Source organism: Melospiza georgiana, chromosome 10 (genome assembly GCF_028018845.1).
Source record: "Melospiza georgiana isolate bMelGeo1 chromosome 10, bMelGeo1.pri, whole genome shotgun sequence".
In the NCBI taxonomy this organism is placed as follows: Eukaryota; Metazoa; Chordata; class Aves; order Passeriformes; family Passerellidae; genus Melospiza; species Melospiza georgiana.
In genome coordinates, this window is record NC_080439.1 from 22,860,202 (window position 1) to 22,878,630 (window position 18,429).

At 39.0% G+C, this 18,429-nt stretch overlaps 1 protein-coding gene across 1 annotated transcript in view; it reads left to right on the top strand.

Moving 5' to 3' along the window:
* PIK3CB (phosphatidylinositol-4,5-bisphosphate 3-kinase catalytic subunit beta) overlaps nucleotides 1-18,429 on the top strand; it is a 51,052-nt gene that overhangs the window by 22,658 nt on the left and 9,965 nt on the right. The window contains exons 8-18 of the mRNA XM_058031060.1: nucleotides 1,636-1,887; nucleotides 2,200-2,296; nucleotides 2,790-2,920; nucleotides 5,846-5,899; nucleotides 6,617-6,805; nucleotides 11,389-11,510; nucleotides 12,391-12,534; nucleotides 13,784-13,883; nucleotides 16,126-16,304; nucleotides 16,948-17,057; nucleotides 17,356-17,434. Coding sequence (XP_057887043.1) covers nucleotides 1,636-1,887; nucleotides 2,200-2,296; nucleotides 2,790-2,920; nucleotides 5,846-5,899; nucleotides 6,617-6,805; nucleotides 11,389-11,510; nucleotides 12,391-12,534; nucleotides 13,784-13,883; nucleotides 16,126-16,304; nucleotides 16,948-17,057; nucleotides 17,356-17,434 — 1,457 coding nt within the window. The remainder of the gene's footprint in view (nucleotides 1-1,635; nucleotides 1,888-2,199; nucleotides 2,297-2,789; nucleotides 2,921-5,845; nucleotides 5,900-6,616; nucleotides 6,806-11,388; nucleotides 11,511-12,390; nucleotides 12,535-13,783; nucleotides 13,884-16,125; nucleotides 16,305-16,947; nucleotides 17,058-17,355; nucleotides 17,435-18,429) is intronic.

Below are 18,429 nucleotides of genomic sequence, written 5' to 3' on the forward strand. Positions count from 1 at the left end.
TATCTTCTTAACCCTCCTCTGTAGACCCTTAAGTTTTTAAAAGGGAAGATAAAAGAGCTGGAGGATTCTGGAAGGAACATAGCTGTCAGGAGTTTCTAGGTTGGGTTTTTTCATGCTTAGAAAAGTGACTTTTGGTTCATTTCACTATGCTTTTAGGGGAAAAACAAAGTATTTTCTAAGCTTGAGAAAAACAGGAGGAACGGGCAGTTCCTTCATACTGGCACCTGTGGGCACCATCTAAATGTTATTTAGTATTTTCAATGCTTTTCAGTCTTGAAAAATTAAATTCCTGTGGATAACCTAGGACAGGAATAAATGCAGTGACCCTGCAAACCTGTGCATGCTTCCCTGCCTTGTTTGTCTGCAGTGTTACACTCTCAATAGTGACAATTTTGTATTTGTTTTCCAGTCCTGATTCTAAGGCTGTTTAATTCACTGCCATTGTTCCTTTAGCCCCACTGTGCTGTGGATAAGCCAATATTCATCCATTTCTGCTGAACCCACCACCAAGGTTCACAAATGCAGTGTTTGTAGTGGGGAACAAAACATTTGTCAGCTGGGTAGCACTGCCCCAGTGTGAGCTGGGTTGGGGACATCCACCTAGGGCACAAGTGACCTCACCCAGCAATCCAACACCCCATTTTCCAAATACATGACATTGAAAATTGCCTTTCTTTTCTCTTGGTCTTTGGCCACCCCATCAGTACACACCATTTCATTCAAAAAAAGGGGCATGGTGGAATGAAGAGAAAAGAATTGGGGTTCAAACCCTTACATGAACAGGATCAGAAGTCATAGAATTAAAGAGGTGAATTATTTTTTTTACCCAAAGCCACTATCAAATTTGATATCTCTCTCTTTGCCTTGCAGTGCTCAGCAATAATATGATGGCTTAAAGTGTATATGAGGAAGGTTGATTCAGAAATAGAGGGAACCTGAAACATCAGATCACTTTGACATATTTAACACTGAGGATTTCTTTTTGGTGTTGAGCCAAAAGATTACATTTGTGGGGTTTTCTCTCTCTGTCTCTCTCTGTCTCACTGATATTTTGGAAGGCCGCCTGAAAGAAGTTGGCACATTTCACTCTGCAGTTTTCTGTGTATATATGTCATGGAACAGAAATGTAGAAATGAAACAGAAAAATGAAGAAAGAACAGAAAAACATCTTAGCATTGACATGTAATGAGTTTAATTTCAGTGCCAGTAACTTTGTCTAGTTGTCCTTCTCCTTTCCTGATCCTTATTTTAATTGTTCATGCTACCTGGTTTTGTTGGTTCCTGGGTACTAAAGACAAAACAAACCCTGGAAATCTTGTGCATTGTTATTATTACTGCAGGTGACTCCTGATGTTAGGGTCAGCAGTGTTCCCTCTATACATTTTTAGAAATAGTTTCAATAAAAAGTGAGCTTTTCCTTAAGCTGAAAAAAACCCCTAACATTTTTCATTTAGAAGCACAAGTTGGTTCTACCTCAAGATTTTAATTTGTGTTCAGAAAATCAGTCTTAACTTCTTCACTGTGCTTAGTTGTTTGTTTGATGGAATTAATATGTATGTATGTTCTATATATTATTCTATGCAGAATTCTGTAGGTTCTGTGATAATCTTAAAACCTCTCATTTCTTTGTGGCAGGTTCATGTTAGGGCTGGTCTTTTCCATGGCACAGAGCTCCTTTGTAAAACAATTGTGAGCACAGAAATATCTGGGAGAAGTGACCACGTTTGGAATGAAGTGCTGGAATTTGAAATCAATGTCTGTGATCTGCCAAGGATGGCAAGGCTCTGCTTTGCTGTTTATGCTGTCATGGATAAGATGAAAACTAAAAAGTCCACCAAGGCAATGAATCCTTCCAAATACCAAACCATTAGGAAAGCAGGAAAAGTGGTAATTATCTCATTTGTTTTTCTTGAGTGATCTCCTCATTATATCAAAATGAGCATCCAGAAATCTTTCCTTGTCCTCACTTGTGCTCAAGAATGCAAAATGCAAAGATATTAAAAGCAGTGTATGTATTAAGAATTGCACATCTTGGTATGAAAACTTTTGATATTTCTCAGTGATTAATTTCTTTTTTGAAAGGTATTACCATTTGGAAAAAACTCCAAGCCATCCTCTCAATTTTGTGTATTTGCAGTGTTTTCTCTATAATATTTGCTGGCATCTTCATTTCCATATAACAATTCTTTCCTTTGGCAGCATTATCCTGTAGCCTGGGTGAATACCATGGTGTTTGATTATAAAGGACACTTGAGGAATGGAGAACTGGTACTGCACAGCTGGTCATCATTTCCTGGTAAACCTCAGCTTTTCAGATTTGGACTTTGGCTGTGGGAAAGAGTGGGTGCAAGAACAGTATATTTACTGTATGCATGTTCAGATCTCTTGTAATAATCTCTTTATACTTGTAATTTTTATGTGGATATATATACAGCATTTTAATCTCTTTCCTGAAAGTATTGTTTAGCAGGAAAGAGGAAGAGCAAGAAGTAGTGTTCTAAAAGTTTCATCCATATGATCCAGAGGGTTTGTCCTGCTTTGCAGAAGCTGCAGATCTCACTGGGATTTGTTTCAGTGTGGAGATAGCTCAGCTTCCCTGGACTATTATGTTTCCTTAGGGAAATCAATTTCTCATGGGGTGATAATCCAACATTTGGGAATGCAGGAGGTGGTTTATGTTGGAAATACAGAGCATTGCACTGAAAGTGCTGTGTAGCAGAACGTGCTCTGTGCATTTTATAAGGAAGTGATTTCTTACTGCATGCTGGCCTGTTCTCTCTGTGTTTCAGATGAACTTGAAGAAATGTTGAATCCCATGGGAACCGTCCAGACCAACCCTTACACTGAAAATGCAACAGCTTTGCACATTAGATTTCAGGAATATTCAAAACAGCCCATTAATTACCCTCCCTTTGATAAGGTAAGGGATGACCTAAAGAGCAGTCATGAATGCCTATGTGGAAATAACTGTTTTTTCTTTCCTTTCAACACTGCCTTTTCCAGTGAATTCCCCTTTTCCTGCCTTTTAGTCACTATACTGCAGTTTGTTAAACTTGCACTGCATGAGTGGCAGTGCTTGACTTCAGGGTCTATTTTGAAGTTGTACACTTTTTTAAAAGTGGTCTCTACATGGTCTTTTGAAGGTCAAAAGCAAATCAGTTTCCTGTATGAGTGGTTCTACAAAAAGCTAAATTTATCAGCTATTCTGGAAACCTTCAAACTGTTCTTGCCTGTGATCTATAAAGATCTGTTCTCTCTTGGTACAAATGTGTGTTAGGCACTCTTTGGGACACTGCCCTGTGAGCTCAAGTCCTTTAAAAGATAAATGGACTCTTAACACTATGTGCAAAGGGATTTCTGAAGGTCTGCTCTTGGAATAAATCCACTGAAGTGGCCCTGCAGTTTTCTACAGATGAAGATAAGAATCTGTCTAGAAAGGAAGTGTATATTTGGAATACACATGGTTATTTCTGTAGTGTGAAGGATAGATGGAAAATCATTTAGAAACTAGCAAAAAAGGCTAAGTCCTGGAAACAAGTAATGAAATAAGTCTTAAAACAGACTGCTAATTTTACATTATAAAAGTCAGGCTTAACTCATGTACACATTAGTCTGAATTCTGGTTTGGGGAAAGTCAGTAACAACCTACAGAAATTGGTTCTTTTTCTTTTTGGAGGATTTTGCACCTTCAGGAGGTGTGAACAAGACTGAAATTACCAAGTTTTATCATCTTGCTCAAAGGCAGATTTGGCATTTAAGGTTCATAAAAATGAAATCAAATAACAAGATAGCATTTCTTTTGTTTCAGTTGGGGTTAATAGTGTTTCCCCTTCCTTGTCATCACAGTACTTTTTCTTTTATTCAAACAGCATTGGAAATGCAGTAAGAGCTAAACCAGTACTGACCAATTGCTGTTTATTTATGGCTAACCAGTTAATGCTTCATAGTGGACATATTTTATCCAGTTTTGGTATTACTTTAAGTTTTTTACTCATTACACTTATGAGTATTCAATTTTTAAAGAGAAAAATGAATGTACATATTAGACAGACTAAGTCAAAGCGTGTCTCTTTAGTAATCTCATATTTCTTCTGGCTCTGGTTTTTCTTTTCTTTGTCCCTGCAATACCAAGTTCTCGGGAAGTTAAAACCCTGGGCTGAATGCAGCCAATATTTTACTGGGTGAGGCAGAGTGTAGTGACATTAAGGTGGGGTCTAATGGTCTTCATCCCTTGTGACTTTCAGCTTCATTCAACTCAATCTCCCAAAGATCCTCTTGGTGAAGGTTCTGTTGAATGAGGAGGGATGTTGCAGCTGCTGGAATTACATCAGCTGAGGATCTGTCTCTTACAATGCTCCAGCTGAGACTTGCTTGTTCTATGGCTGCTTCTCATTTTCCCAGTGTTGTTGCTGGTTTCTGCCAAGAAAACAAAGAACGAGATGCCAGATTTGTGTTTTGAGAAACATAATGTGCAAAAATAGATGGATCTTTTCAATCATCCCATCAACCTGCTTGCACAGCGAGCTGTGCAATGCTGCTTGCACAGTGAGGAGCTTTTTGAGGGCTGAGGGAGCAAAAGAGCCTGGAGCAGGGATAAGAAACTTGTCTGAGACAAGAGCCACGTGTGGGGCTGGTCCATGGCCAGTGCTGCAGGCACATCATGGGGCTCAGGTTCACAGAACAAAGCTGGGCTTGCAAAGACTTTGAAAATTTATTTGCACACAGAGAAACTCTGCAAAGCAGGGGGAGGAGAGAATCAAACGTAGAATTAGGACACTGTGGTTTTGTTTATGCATGTTTTCACACACAGTATGTAAATAAGCTTTGTAGCCAAGTAGCAGATGTAATACATGATATTAATGAGAGTTTCATACAGAGAAAAGAAATAAAACAAGTTAGGATGCCTTTCTAGGGATTTTAGCTGCTGGGTATTTATGCTCTGATTATTGCAGTCTTTTGTTGTTTCTTGTGTTGTCTGAGGAAAGACAGCACAAGTCTTGATGGGCCTGTGACTCCCAGACCAGCTGGGGTGCTGTTGTATTCCTGGGTGACAGGAGAGGCAGAGCTCTCAGGGAAATGAGATGCTGGAGTTCCTTAGACTTTTTTCTTTATTGAGATTTTAATTCATGATGTCATTGTTCCTTGAAGCAGCAGCATCAGACATACCTGGCCAGCTCAGCATTGTAACACCTGGCTTGGTTGCAGTAATGTGCAGATTGCACTTTGAAGAACTGCATTTACTTCTAGACTTAATTCTCTGTTATGGGTTATTGCCTGAACTTCAAAAACCAAGACAAATGTTCAAAAGAAAAAAAAAAGGACAGGAGATCCAAGATCTAGAGAAATACGTGGACACACTGACTGAGATCATATGGGCAGTCTGAGAGCATGGTGAAAGGACTGGGCTTGTGGGTTCTTACTGGGATTGAGGGCTAGAAGCATGGATCCATGGGCATGGAAACTGTGCCCTTGGAAACTGCACAAGTAGAGGGGAGAAAGCAAAGGGTAAGTTAGAGTTGAGGAATTGATTTTCTGTGATGAAAAATGAGGAGGAAATGCAGAAACAGAAAGCAAGATGTCATCAGGAAGGCTGTTTAATTTAGCCCAGGAGTGATGAAAGAGGAAATAATGGAGGTCATCCTAAGCACTGCTGTTCCTGATCTCCCTGGTCCTGCAGGTGGGAAAGGGGACACTACACATAAGTCCATGTTATACCACTGGATATACAAAACTACTTAAAAGATAGCAACATTTCCTTATCTGCTTTTGTTTATGTAATGCTTATTCTAGCAATGTGGTCACATTTGGGGTTAAATCTAATGTATTTAAAACCAACTTCTTGCAGATACTTGAAAAGGCAGCTGAGATTGCAAGAAACAGTGACAATGCTGCAATGGCGGTGAGCATCATCTAAAGACTATTTTAAAATTAATTTTCTGGGTTTATTTATTTCTTATCTTCTGCATCAGTCTAGAAATAAATAAGTCAACTGCTTAAATAGTAATTCTACTGGCTCTGTTATCTTACGTAATTCACTTTGATAAACTGCTTTAAAATTCAGATATATATCTGCTTTTCCCAGTATATTTTGGACTTGTCTATATTTTGTCAAAAAGCTTTACATACTCTGAATTTGGAAGACAGCTAAGATTTACATTAGAGCTGAAAAACAGTTTAGGACTAGAAGGTCAAAATAAATGTATGTCTACTTGGCAAATGTGTTTTCTTTTGATTGTTGCAAAAGTATTTTTTCATTGCAAATGAGAAGAAATTATTATTTATGTATCTAAATTTGCTCATTTGAAAAATAGAAGAAGAAAGTATATGCCTCCTAAATGAGAGTGCTCCATGTTGGAGTTGAAATACAGAAATATTGCCATCTAGCGTCCTTAACTCTAAAGTTGAGTTATTTTTTTCAGAAAGTTCTGCACACTGCATTTGGAATCTGTTACTGACAGTGTCTACAGTAAGGAATCTGAGAGAAAGGCACAGTGGTGATTTCCCTGTGTTTCATGAGTTTTTATCTGATGTTCTTCTGCTGTAGGCTTGCTGATATTTGAGATACCATACCAGACTCTTCCTGAATTGATCACATTATACGTGTCTCGTTTCCTAGGGTCGAGGTGGTAAGAAGTTTTATGTTGTGCTAAAAGATATAATGGAAAGAGATCCTTTATCTCAGCTTTGTGAAAATGAAATGGATCTCATTTGGACTTTGCGATATGACTGTCGTGAAAATTTCCCACAATCGTTGCCAAAACTGCTGCTCTCTTTAAAGTGGAACAAACTTGAAGATGTTGCTCAGGTAAGGGAAAAGACAATGTTGGTGGGGAAAAAAGCTTCAATTAAATCATCAGGAAATAGGATTTCTTTCCCAAGTGTAGCCAGTTTGAAATGGTGCTGTTGTGCAAGCTGGAGCTCCTTGTCTAACTTCTGCAGCCTGGACACGTAAAGAACTTATTCTCTCAAAAAAAGCTCCATAAGCCAAAACCAAAATGCATTTCAGAGGTCCTCTGAATGACAAGAAAAACAAATTTACACAGGCTGATGCTCAAATTTGGTGCTAAAAGGAAGAATTTCCCAGATTCATCCAATGCAGCCCTGTGCTCCAGCATGGTCAGCCTGTGAGTTGGGAGTATCTCCACCACTGGAGATTCCACAGGCTCTGGGCAAAAAAGTCCAGTGCTTGACCACCCTCACAGCAAGAATGTTTTTTATAAGGCTATTCTAAAAAAAAAACCTTTGTAAATCAAGATCTGAAATAAAGCTTCTTGTGAAAATTGTTAAGCTGCTTAAATACTATAAAATCCAGATCTCAGACTGGGTAATTAAAACTCACCAAGGGACAGATATGAGACCCACCAGTGCTACAAAACACATGATTCCCATCCTGTCTCTTTGACCAAATAGTCTCTTTAAAATAACTTTTAAGGACATGAGGCTGGTGCTGTGATAGAAGGTGCATTTTCAGTAAAATTAGTTCACTTGTTTGCTGCACAGATGTGCAAGGTTGTTTCACTACACTGTAAAGAAGTTGGTGTTGCTGCCTTTTGCTGTATTCACTCAAGTAGAATCCAACTCTTGGGGCACTTTTGGAGAATAGGTTGAACTTTAATACAGGAAAAATTATATGAGCTCATAGTAGGACCATCCCTGCTTGATAGAATGGTTTTAAAAACAATAAAGTAACAGGTTTCTGGATTGGAATTGAAAGGTTTTAGTCAGATTGTGTACAGTGAAGTTTGAGCCAGACTATGAAGTCTGGCCCAAGTTACCAAGCACTGATGTTGTTCTGGTCTTCCTGACAGAATTCAGATGTAAATGATGCTCACCTTCTTGTAGACCGCTACACTGAGATAATGTTCATGTCTTTCCCCAAGTCTCATTTTAAAAATTTTCAACTACCTTTTTTGATTTTTATAAACTCAGAGCTAAAGAGCATTTGCTGTGAAGGGTTATGACTGATTGTAGAAAACTATTGCCCCTTAGTTTTCTGACCTTCACCTGTTACAGGCTATGTGTTCTTGGAAGAAAAGGCAGCCACTCCATGAAAATCCATCTTCTGTCTATCCATTTTATGATTTTTGTGATTATCCAGTCACGCTCCTAGTGTGCTCCAGCAGAGAGTTCATTTTCTGCTGCATCGTTCCTCCCAGCTAGATGTGTAAGTTTAGTGAACTTGTGAAAATAAATGGAATTTCATCCCAGCTCCTTGTCTGTGCCATGAACACTAACAAAATGGAGCACCCACACATTCCTTGCTCACTTGTGTTCTTTCTTGTGCAAGAATCCCCTTCCTTAGTAGTTCCATTACTTCTGAATTTATTGTTCATTATTCAAAGTTGTCTGGAAATCAAAACTGTAGAAATACAAGCAGGCACTTGTTTACACCTTAAAATATGTGAAGGAAAAGGCATTCTGAGTTCTGGGGCTTTAAAATATGGCCCTTGGGGCAAGTTTGAAAACTTACTTGGAGTATGGATATTAGCTGACAGCCCAAAGTCCTTTACACTTGGAAACATTAAATATTATATTTGCATAAAACTTTTTATTTAAACAGATGGCTGAAAATATGTTGTTGTCTTGTTACTGTGTACTTTCTGGAAGGAATATAGTATTTATGTTTGCTTATCTATAGACAATAGTGCAGTTTATATCATAATATTGGTTTTGGCAGTGTGGAGAGTCTCTGAAAAATGAGATCTTACCTTAAACATGCTGAATATTTCTGTAGTACATTAACATGTCAGTGCTCCTAATGACTTACCTTTTCAGGTAAGGCAAGACAGCCTCATTCATTTTAGGAATTCCAAAATGATCAGGATTTATAATTTACTTTCCCTTAAAATGAAATCCTTGCTGTACTAGCTGTAGTTGTCTGCTACAATGTGCATGCTGTTGTACCAAAAGTTGTTTTAATGCCCATATTTATATGTACTTCAGTAAGTCTTGACACTTCAGGAAAGAAGTTCAAGAAACCCCTAACACAATACAACAAAGCAACAAAACTCAAAGAAGCAATCAAACATCAGCTGTTTATAAGAAAAAGCAATCAAACATCAGGTGTTTGTAAGCAAATGGACTTAATAACTATATTCCTGGTTTTATTTAATGCAGCTTAAAAATAGTAAGGCTCTTTTAGAAGTGGACTCTCTCATATTTGATTGTAATTATCTCTCATCTGTCAGTTCAGTGGTCCCTGAGGTTATGTTCAGTGGACTCAAGCAGCTTTCCTGAATTATTTACTATTATGTACCAAGCCCTTGTTGGATTTGCAGGATTTTAGTAGAGTGGTTGCATTGCAGGAATTGCTCTTACTGCTGCCATAACCTCCCTGCTCAGCAGAGTAGCAGAGTGGTAAAACTTGTTAAGAGAATTCTCAGGCAGTATTTATTCTCAAAGCAGAATTAAAACAAAAACATTAAAATAATTTTTTTTAAATCCACTTGCTTTCAGTGAAGTGACACCATCATTAATGAGAAGTAGAGAAAGGACAACTGAAATACTGAAAATAATTGGAATAAAAATACTGGCCTGTGCTTAATTGTATTGTCTCATACAGTCTTCTTAGGGAAGAAATTGTGGTTATTTCTTTACAGAAGAAAATATTGATACACCAAGGCCAAATTCATGTTTTCTCTGAAACATGCATTGTTCATTCTCATTGTAACCACCTGTGCAATGATTTCAGCAAAGGGAGGAGCTCTGTATTTTCAGATCTTCTTCCCAGTAAATATACATGCTGTGGACCATGACTTTCACTGCCTGATGTATGAGGCATGTGGGGCCATGTGAGCTCATCTTTTCAGACTATTTCAGTTTCTCCATTTCAACCATTCAGTATTAACAAAATAGCTGTATATTTTTGCTGGTTCTGCACCTGATTTACAATAGATTGTATAGAAATTCTGATAGTCTTGTTTTGGAGTCTGTGACTGACAAGAAGAGCTGACAAAAGCAGAGCTGCTGTTTGCATTTTCAGTGTCTGCCTTGTGTATTAAATATGTGCTCAGGGTTAGTATTGCCTGCAGAGTCTCACTGCTAGCTCTTGCTATGGAAATGTTGGTGGCTGCAGTCAAGACTGGCATCACTGATCCTTGCTGGGTCAGTAGATTTTTGAGTGTATTTTTGAGTGTATTTTTTCTGTGGGAATGTGACATCTGTGTTTAAAACAGCTTTAGTTTTTCTTTACATCATTTGCCCATGGCTTAGCTGGTCCTTTCCTCCACTTGTGGAGTTTCAGCACAGCCCTGGGTTTGTGATGTGATTCATGCCCATTTCTTGCCTTCTGAATGTCACAAAAATGATGACTCAGTTCAGAATCTGCCCCCAAGGTGTATAAATGGTGTGATGAACATGCCTGTTAAATGTGGGCTGAGAATGTGAACTCCTGTTTGTCCTACTGGAACTGGAAGCAGGAGTTGATGGGTGACAGAGTAGAAAAAAATGTTTTTCACTGCTCTAAGTCATTATGAAATCAGGAGAAAAACAAGATCTTCTTAATTATTCAGCTTTTATAAGTTGCTATTGAAATATAAAATAACCTGTATTATCTAATTTGTAGGGAATTGTGTTATTATCATGACTTGTTCCTACAGAAAGAAACATCTTGTGCTGTTGATACACTGAATTTATACTAATATGCATTTATATTAATGTGCATTAAAGTGTTTATTTGTATCTATAGTGCACTGTTTCAGTGACACAACTCAATACATATTGCTCTCAGCAGGTAGCTGTGAGCTTCATAACAATGCAATAAAATCAGATTACTTTGTGAGTCATCTAAATGTTGTTCTCTTTGGTAGTCCAAAGTTATGCATCACTGTATTCTGTAATTTTTTTCCCAGCACATTATTGCATCAGTCTAGAGATTCTTTATTTGTTTTAATACCTAGCCTATTTTTTTTCAATTTAAGCTCATTAATATTCACAGTGAATGTTCAAAAAGGCTCCATCAGTTGAGGTCGTCAAATGTTTTTGCTAAAGAAAGCTCTCTCTCAACAAAACCCTTTTTTTAAAATCCTTAGTAAAAAACTTTCACTGTTAGCAAAATGGTTTTATATTTATGAGAGCACTTTCAATAAAAATAAGAGGTTTTGTGTGTCTGTTGTTAAACCACACATACCAGGTGTTGCCTAATTTTTGTTTATGGTGCATTGTGTCTACATGTGAAGAAATGGGTTTTTCAGACTAAAAATAATCTGCATCATTTGAAAGAGTAAGAAAGAAACATAATCAAAAGTGAGCTCAGTTACCCCTAATGATTTCTCTCCTTTTTACACCCCCCATCCCATGGCAGCTGGTCACCATCTTCCGTTCATGTGAGTGCCTTTATGAGCAGTGTGTCCACCTGTGTCCTTACCTCTCGCCTTTTTTTTGGAACAGCTCCAGGCCCTCCTGCAGATCTGGCCCAAGCTGCTGCCCAGGGAGGCTTTGGAGCTGCTGGATTTCAACTACCCTGACCAGTATGTCAGGGAATATGCCGTGGGCTGTTTGAGGCAGATGAGGTAGGTGGGGCTTTCTGGGGTACCAAACTTCATTCTTTTTGCTCACAGGACAAAAGAAGCCAAGAGGAAAGAGCTGAACACACTGCCTGCCATGAATAGGTGGCCAAATAAAGCAGTCTGATTTCTGGCTAGGCTCACTGATGGCTGAATAAAACCACCTTATTCTGACACCTCATAGGAAATTGTGATTATTTTCCATGTTGCAAGAGAACACCAGTGCACCTTTGTCCCAGAGAGGACTGGGTGTTCATCCCTTTCTTGGGCAAGGGGAACGAGAAACTCTGAGAGTTTTAATAACAAAGGGAGAAATATTCCTGAGTCAAGTACTGTAACACCTGGCACACAGCCACCTCTACTCTGCTGTGCCATTTAATAGGAATGGGAGCTGCAGCATGCAATAAATAATCAGAGAATTACTGATTTGGTTTTGATTCACAGAGTTTTCATTCTCTGCACTTCTTCCCTTATTGCATTTCATTTGCTTTCCTCTGTAACCTAGGGCAGGACTTGTGTAACATTATCATTACTGCACATTTCCTGTCCTTGAATTCTGAATTCTCTGTGGTGAATAGTTTAGTGAGTAATTTCTAATGGTCAAGGATAGACATTAGGGGTAAAAAAAATAAATTATTTTGACTTCTTTCAAATCCAAACAAGGGATTTGGCTGCTTAGAATTCTATCCTAAGAATGCATCTGGAATTACTTCCATCTGGAAGTTGCACTAAGTTGTGTGTTGTCCTTCTCTGTGTGATGGAAAAACTGGGAGACTCTTGGTATTGAAACAAATCCTGTAATTATTTTGTCATATGCACCTGAATTTATGAAATATCACTAATCTAGCTACTCTCTTACTAACTGCTTTTACGTACCTCATTCTAGTGATGAAGAGCTCTCTCAGTATCTTCTCCAACTTGTGCAAGTCCTCAAGTATGAGCCTTTTCTGGATTGTGCACTCTCCAGGTTTCTCCTGGAAAGAGCACTGGGCAATCGGAGAATAGGACAGATGTTGTTCTGGCACCTGAGGTAGGAGATTTTCCTTTCATCTCTCTGAAACTATTGAGCTGATTGGGCTTTCAAATAGGATTTCTTGAGGATTTTTCTAAATGAGCCATTATCATCATGCCCACAACTCCATTTTTTTTATTTTTGACATCTATGGATCACACCTCTCATTAAAAATAAATTAGGAGTGGTCTGTAATCTACCCTTGGATGAAGCAAATCCAAACTGCATTCAGCTCTGACTACCTGATGAGTTAGGTTTGTAAATACCCCTAGTGTTTGTTTTGGCTGTGGGTGCAGTAAAAGCACAATATTTATACTTCACAGTTGGGAAAAATTATTACTGTTGCAAGTCTAACAGAAAGTAAAAGCTGTTCTGTGTATTCTTGCTACTTTTGATGAGCAGTTTCATGAATGGCAAAAGCCTTTTAGAATGGACTGGAATAGGCTGGATAGGTTGATTAATTAGTTTTAATATTTTTAGGTAAAAAGAGCAAGTGTTACATGAAATTGTTTTGGAGGATAATTGGCTTTGATACAAAGTTCAGTGGTTTGTTTCAAAGTGTTCTCCTTCAGGCAAATTGGGCTTTTCCTTTACAAAGGTTGGAGAATGTGTGGTTTAAAGTCAGCCCTTCAGTGACTTCTCAGAGCTGCTCTGAGTAAAAGGGGGTGCTGAAGCAGGTATTCAATCAGCACCTCTTGGCATGAGCCCTGCTGCCCCCAGAGCAGTCCTGGGCTGGAAACAAGGATCCTGCATCCAAACTGGCCTGTCCTCCTTGTCTCCAGCACAGAGGCCTTCTAGCATCTCCTAGGAAATACAGGGAGATAGAATACAAGTAAATAAAGGTAGTATAGAAAGTAATCTTACCCCCTAAAGAGTTGCAGCTGGGTTAATTATTAAAGATTAGGAGCAGGCCAGACTATAACAGGCCACAGCTGTAGTTGATAATAAGAAGAGTGTTATAAAAGAGTTGAGGGAACTGGAGTTAGTTGGCTGCTGTGAGAAGAAGAAAGAGTCAGTGCTTAGAGGAGTTGCCTACGAGAAACATCAAAGAGACATGAAATTCTAGCAATGTGGAACCTTTGCAATATAATGACAATAGAACTCTTGCAGTATAATGACAACAAGGAAACCTGGCTAGTTTCAGCTACATGACCATGAGGTGTTTCAATGTTTGATGTGCCCGTGAGGTGTTTTACTGTTTGTCCTGGTGTTTGAGTGGCTGGGAGGATGCAGTTGTGTGGGTGCTGAGCAGTTTTTCCCCCGGCAGGTCGGAGGTTCACATCCCCGCCGTGTCGGTGCAGTTCGGGCTCATCCTGGAGGCTTACTGCAGGGGCAGCGTGGCTCACATGAAGGTGCTGGCTAAACAGGTGGGGACTGCCCTTCCTTTTCCTTTCCTGCCATCCTGACTCAGCCAAGCCTGGAACTGCCATCCTGACTCCATTGATCCTGGGGTGTATTGGCTGCCTTTGCAAAGTTGGGCAGTGTGGAGGAGAAGGAGGCGTGAGTGAGACAGGGAATTAAAAGGGCTGAGTGATGGAGCAGCCTCCATGGCACAGAAGGCAGCCAGGGCTGTGGGGCCTCAGGGAGCTGGTTTTACAGTGCTCTGAGACCTGTGAGACACCTTCAGCACTATCTGTGTATTCTGGACACAAGAGACTCTGGATTAACTGAAAAAGAGCTTCTGTGCATTTCAAGTTTTTCTCCCTGTAAGGGTAGCTTGTTCTACATTTTACCTAGATACTTCAGGACTACTTCCTGCAGCTTTTGCTTTTGTTAGAAAGTGTTGCAAATTACCAAATACTCATTTTAGTGTTAATATAGATCTTTCATTTACACACACACACACAAAGAGAGAACAAAAGAGACCTATGTTTGCTTTTAAATACCCTAATAAGTACTAGAGGTTTGCTTTTGAAAGCACTAATAATTATATCACCAGATCATTAAGGAACACTCACAAATCATGTTTGAAGTCTCTAATGTGGTTTTAGTGAGTTCATTTAGATCGTGATCTTAAAAATATTTGAAAATTCATCTCCCTTTGGAGTTAAAGTATCTACAGTATCAGGTCTCAAAGATCCACACAGTGGATGGGTAACTGATGGTGATGTTTGTCTGCATTGAAACTGCTTTGGGAGCATTTGGAACAGGGATGTTCTGTTGTGCTGTTTATTACTGCAGCTCACAGGACGTGGAAAAGACCATCTCTTCCATGTGTGCTCGTTAGCATTGTCAAAATCATAAAAAGAGTAGGTGGTGAAATGCTTTAAGCAATAGATGTAAGGTCAGTAAAGTTTTTGTGCACTTTACAGGAAGCAAATGTCAGTACAATCAAAGAAGGGGCAAAAAAATTCCCAACTGTGCAAACACGGAAGAAATTCAAAGTAGAAATACTTCAAAAAGTTCCTGTTTGTACAACACAGGTTCCATTTTGTTCCCTTGTCACTGATGTTTGTACAGCTCCTAGAATAGTGGAAAAGCAGAGCCCTTTTGGTTTTGACAGATGGCTGACCTGGCAGCTCTCCACTGCCCAGTTTTATAATCAAACTCCATACAATTTCCACAGCATCCTGCCTGGCAGGGTTCAGGCTGTGGGAGGGGTGAGTTTTGACTCAGCACCTTGTAAGGCAGCCTGAAGCTTCCTTGTATAGAAAAGAGCTTTCATAATTGTTACATTGCTGCTGTTTGCTACAGAATCTGTGTATTGCTCAGCATCTTACTGGTGCAAGCACAGCTGGTTGTTAGAAGAGCTGTTTGGGCAAAAAGTTGCTTAGATGTATTTGTATGTTGTTTTAAGTTGTATTTGCTGTATGTGCTATCTAGGTTTGTCAGAGGGCTCTGCTCTGTCAGTGTTACACATTTACATCACCAATTTCCTCAGAGATTTTGGAACACTAAAAAACTTTGCAAAACAGAAGGGAAAGAAGGAGTTTAGCCCAGCTATATTATTGCAAATAGTTGCCTTGACTTTTTACACACTTCTAAGGTAAAAACTCAGCTTAGTTGAGATGCTATGATTTTAAACACCTTAGCCAATTAAAGCTTTTGTGTTCTGCCTGACTTCAGCAGGATTTTAATGACACACATTTAAGACTTTGTTCTGTGAAAATTGTCTGCATGTGGTCACATGGCCATTCCTTGCTGGATGCAACTTAATGTGAACAATGAAGTATCTGCATCCACAGCTCATCTCCAGCAATGTCTGAGTTTGTTAGAATATGAAATAATCAGTATTTCTGTTACTTCTGTATGTCTAAGGGGCACCTATGTTATGTGCTTTGTTGAAATAGGGAACTAAAAATTGTACTTTGAAAAAGAAATTTGTGTTAATGTGTCATACATTAAAATGCCTCATTCATTTTTTTTGGAAATGTTAAGTCATGCTTTTAAAAGTAACTCAAAGCTTAGGAGCTTTCATCTCATCAGTGTCTCTCTTAATTATGAAAATGGTATTTCTGAAACATGGGCAACTTAATTTCCATCCATTATTTCCATTTTTAAAAAGTTGTAGAATGATTTAATACTTGGTTTTGTTGTGAAATGGGATTTCACATTATCTTACATCTCACATCAAAGCAGTAACTCTTGATAATAAAATATCTCTTTCAGGTGGAAGCCCTCAATAAAATGAAGACTTTAAATAGTCTAATTAAGCTGAATGCCATGAAGCAAAGCAAAGCAAAAGGCAAAGATGCAATGCATACGTGTTTGAAACAAAATGCTTACAGAGAAGCACTTTCTGACCTCCAGTCTCCTCTGAACCCTTCTGTTATACTCTCAGAGCTGCAGTAAGTAGAGAATGAGCACAATTTCACCATAGCTTTGCCTGGAAACAGTAAAGCAGGAGCACATTTCTGTCTGAACTTCTCTGGTTGCATCATTCAGCTGTGCTGCCACAGGGAACTTGTCCTGTAGTGACAGAAGCTCTGCTGGGCATCTTCTGAGGTTAAGGCATCAGTTAAATTAGAAGACTTTTGTGATCCATGAAAAGTAATACTGTCTTATGAAACATAATACTGTCTTAGTCAACATATTTAAATGTAAGCCTAAAAGTGAATTTGACTGCATTCTTGACTTCTGTTTTTAACAGTAAGCACAAAGGCCACTAAAACTTTCCACAACACCTAAATATAAAGTCTAAAAATACATGGGAAAGGATATAAAGAAAACTATTTTCTCTGAAAATGAGGGGTGCTTGATTTAAGAAGTAGAGATACATTCACCAGTCAGTATCAAATACATTCCACATGTAACAAATGTGTTCATGGCTTGGTGAGTGCTCATGACATAGCAGCAGAATGAAAGCAGACAGAGCATTTAAGTACTTCCAGACTGGAAGTCTACCTGTTCTCTTATGTTCTGAACCATGTTTAGATCTTTTCAGGTGAATTATTCCTATTTGACTAAGACTTCTGTCATGTTTTCTTCCAGTGTTGAGAAGTGTAGATATATGGATTCTAAAATGAAGCCTCTCTGGATAGTGTACAACAACAAAATGTTTGGAGGAGATCATGTAGGGATCATCTTTAAAAATGGTGACGGTAAGCAATGCTAGAAACTTTCAGTTTTTCCTTTTCTTTTTTCACTGGCATGTTTGCACTTGAGTTTTTTGGTATTATTTTGTATTGCCATCATGTAAACATGGATTACTCTGACATCAGTAAACTAATTAAGCATCTTCTTCAAGTTTCAAAGCATGGACACTGCCAGTCAGGATGTGACTATGATTAATACCACTTTAACCCTTAGGCTGAGTATTTTTAGATGCCTTTTTCTGAAGGCCTTGGGGGCTGCAGGAAGTGTGAGGAGCTGAGGCAGTGGTGTCACCTCTCGTTGCAGATCTCCGGCAGGACATGCTGACGCTGCAGATCCTGCGCCTGATGGACATTCTGTGGAAAGAGGCTGGCCTGAACCTCCGGTAAGGAGCTCCTCAGGGCTGCTTGCTTTGAGAAATAAAGCTTTCCTGCTTTTAGCACCTTCCCAACTGTCCTTTTTCTTCTACACGTCTGTCAGGCTTCCCAGAGCTCCCAGCTGTCATGGCCAAGGTGAGCAGGCTGTGGGAAGTATTGCCTCTGCTCCTTCCTGCTGGGAGCAGAGCTGTCATTGCTGCTCACACCAGCACTTACAGCCCCTGGGAACATCTGCAACTCTGAAGTCACTTTCTCTTGTTGCGTTTTTCCAGCCAGAAATATCTTTGTATCTTCCAAAGTCTCTTGCAAAGTAGCTTTCTTGCTTTTGGATGCTTGGTAGGGTAAACGTGATTTCTTTGAATACTGGAGTATTCCTAAGAGCAGCAGTATCAGTCATTGCTCAGTGTTATCACTTAACCCTCTAGTACATGGGAAGCCTTTCCACCCAAATTTATGAACCAGTTTTAGGTAACATAATTCACAAATTCTAATTGCACTTTAGGAAAGCAGTCCTAAGGAAGGTACTGGGTATCATATTATTAGAAAACATTTTTAGCCATAAATTAAATTTTGTATGCCTGCTTCAAGAGCTGTAGTCCTCTCTAAGTTTTGTTTACAAGTCTTGAAGTACTTACATTTAAATATTGCCTGAAGTACTTCATTTAGAGTCTTGGAGCTCTTTTAAAATTTTTGTGGTTCAGGTATAGTAATGGGAGCTACATAAGGCATGTAACATCAACACGGGTAAGTAAAATTATCAACTTGTTGCTTGGAACGCTTCAGGAAAGGTGGAAATGTGAATTACAAATTGTTTCTGAAAAGATGTACTTGCGATGAGATGGTTGAGTGTGTGTGAAGTTGAACACTGACTTGAAGAAACCTTAGGTCATTTATGTCATTATAAATTGACTTTGAGGAGGCTGATCCAGCATTTGGGGGCAAGGACAGCCTCTGGCAGCTGTGGAATCCCAGATGAGGCATTCCTCAGTAGCTGCCTTCCCAG